This window comes from Dipodomys ordii, unplaced genomic scaffold (genome assembly GCF_000151885.1).
Source record: "Dipodomys ordii isolate 6190 unplaced genomic scaffold, Dord_2.0 Scaffold69, whole genome shotgun sequence".
Lineage (NCBI taxonomy): Eukaryota > Metazoa > Chordata > Mammalia > Rodentia > Heteromyidae > Dipodomys > Dipodomys ordii.
This window is the reverse complement of record NW_012267285.1, coordinates 1003330-1005910: the sequence shown is the minus strand read 5'-3', so window position 1 is coordinate 1005910 and position 2581 is coordinate 1003330. Positions and strand designations below refer to the sequence as shown.

General features: G+C 64.8%; 1 protein-coding gene across 1 annotated transcript in view; it reads left to right on the top strand.

Moving 5' to 3' along the window:
* The first annotated feature begins 242 nt into the window (after positions 1 to 242).
* The window catches only part of Tapbpl (TAP binding protein-like), a 9237-nt gene continuing 6898 nt past the window's right edge, over positions 243 to 2581 (top strand). The window contains exon 1 of the mRNA XM_013023592.1: positions 243 to 319. Coding sequence (XP_012879046.1) covers positions 243 to 319 — 77 coding nt within the window. The remainder of the gene's footprint in view (positions 320 to 2581) is intronic.

Below are 2581 nucleotides of genomic sequence, written 5' to 3'. Positions count from 1 at the left end.
CGGCCTCGGCGCCCAGCCTCCGCCCCGGGGCCTCCACACACGGCCTCCACCCCGGGGCCTCCACGAGGGGCCTCCACACATGGCCTCCACCCCGGGGCCTCCACAAGGGGCCTCCACCCCGGGGCCTCCATGCGCGGCCTCCACCACGGGGCCTCCACCCCGGGGCCTCCACACGCGGCCTCTGCCCCAGGGCCTCCACCCCAGGGCCTCCACTCGTGGCCTCCGCCCCAGGGCCTCCACGCATGGCCTCCACCCTGGCCTCTGCCCCGGGGCCTCCACCCCGGCCTCCACACCTGACCCCCACACCCAGGGCCTCCACGTGCAGCCTCCACCTCGGGCCTGTGGCCCCAGGCAGGACGGACTCTGAAGGACCAAGCAGGCCAGGCCCAGCGCCCACCCGGGACCCACACCAGCTCAGGCCACCACCTGCCACACCTGCAGGTCCAGGCCCAACGCGGGGCTGCCGTGACACAGCCGGACTGTGCGTGACACAGGCACGGGGACTGAGCGTGACACAGCCCAGGACTGAGCGTCACACAGCCCAGGACTGAGCGTCACACAGCCCAGGACTGAGCGTCACACAGCCCCAGGACTGAGCGTCACACAGCCCAGGACTGAGCGTGACACAGCCCAGGACTGAGCGTCACACAGCCAGGACTGAGCGTCACACAGCCCAGGACTGAGCGTCACACAGCCAGCCAGGACACGGCCGGGTCTGCGGGATGGAGGCCCAGCTTCAGACCCCCTCAGGGCCAAGGACGTGGGGGGACGGGGTGGGGGAGGGGAGGGGACAGGGAGGAAGGCGAAGCTCATGGCGCACTGGTGCTTGATCACCTCCCTGGGCCGGGGAGGAGGGGGACTGGGGTCCCCAAAGATGGTGGGGGCAGGGGGGGGAGCTGGGGTCCCCGAGGATGGGAGGGACAAATGTATTTATAGATTGTAGCCACACGCCAATAAAGATGACATGGAGACCACATCTTTATTTGCTTTGGGCGCCGGTGGCTCCCGCCCGTCACCCCAGCTACTCAGGAGGCTGGGACCTGAGGATCGCAGTTCAAGGCCAGCCCAGGCAGGAAAGTCCAGGAGACTCTGATCTCCCAGGAACCACCAGAAAACTGGACGTGGCGCTGTGGCTCAGGTGGTAGAGCGCCAGCCTGGAGCTGAGGAGCTGAGGGACAGCGCCCAGGCCCTGAGTTCGAGACCCGGGCCAAATAAATAAATCAATGAATACTCTGGCTAACGTTTCCCACGCTCACTTTGCTTTTACTGAGAAAGACTGACTTGGGGACCAGAGGCCACCGTCCCCCCCCTCCGCCTCCTCTGATCCTTCCCCCCTGCGGGGGTTAAGGGGACAGGCACCCCAGGGGGCAAAGCCTGGGTCACCCTGTGATGTGGGGGGGTTGTTGGTTTTGGCCACTGGTATGAGATCTCTGGAGAAATGGCTGTGACACCAAACAGCCTGGCCCAGCCCGGCTGCTCGGGGCCGGGCTGGCCTCAAACCTTGATCCTCCGCTCTCAGCCTCCTGAGTGGCTGGGAGGAGCCTCCGGCCTCTGGGTGGTTCCTGCTCGGCCTTGCTGGGCCTCTGGCCCCCGGGGGGGGGGGTGGCTGGCGGCTGTCCCCCCTCAGGGTGTCTGGGGACTGGGGCGGGAAGCGGGCTGTAGACAGAAGAGGCTGGGCTTGTGGGGGACCCAGGGACGCAGAAGGTTCTCTACCACGGGAGTCAGGCCCCTCGGCCGTCTTTCATAGAACCCAAAAGAATGTGCTGGAATAAATGAGTGAATGAATAAAGGTACTTTTGGCTTATTTTTTTTTGCCAGCCTTGGAACTTGAACTCAGGGCCTGGGCGCTGTCCCTGAGCTCATGTGTTCAAGGCTGGCGCTCTACCACCTGAGCCACAGCACCACTTCGGGTTTTCTGGTGGTTCATGGGAGATCAGAGTCTCATGGACTTTCCTGTCCAGGCTGGCTTTGAACCACGATCCTCAGGTCTCAGCCTCCTGAATGAACCCCAATGAACGCTGGGGAGGAGGAAATGGGGAAAGAGACATCAACTGGGGGGGTAAAAGCGGGGGGGGGTCTGGGTGAAGATGAGAGAATGAACAGGGGTGCAGCTGCAGCCATGAGCACAGAGCAAGGAGGTGGCTGGGTGCTGGGTGCCCGCCTGTCCTCCGGCTGCCTCGGAGGCTGAGATCGGAGGATCGCAGCTCAAGGCCAGCCCCGGCGGGAAAGTCTGGAGGATCCTTGTCTTCAAGGAACCAGCAAGAAGCAGGAAATGGGGATGTGGCTCAAGTAGTAGAAAGCCAGCCCTGGCTTCTTTTGTGCCAGTCCTGGGGCTTGAACTCGGGGCCTGGGCGCTGTCCCTCAGCTCTGCAGCTCCAGGCGGGCGCTCTACCCCCTGAGCCATGGCGCCACTTCTGGTTTTCTGGTGGTTCCTGGGAGATCAGAGTCTCACGGACTTTCCCGCCCGGGCTGACTTTGAACCGCGATCCTCAGAGCTCAGCCCGCGGAGCGGCTGGGGTGACAGGCCGGGGGCGCCCGCGGGAGACAGCCGGGGCCCAGTCCAGGCCCAGAACGGGCGGGA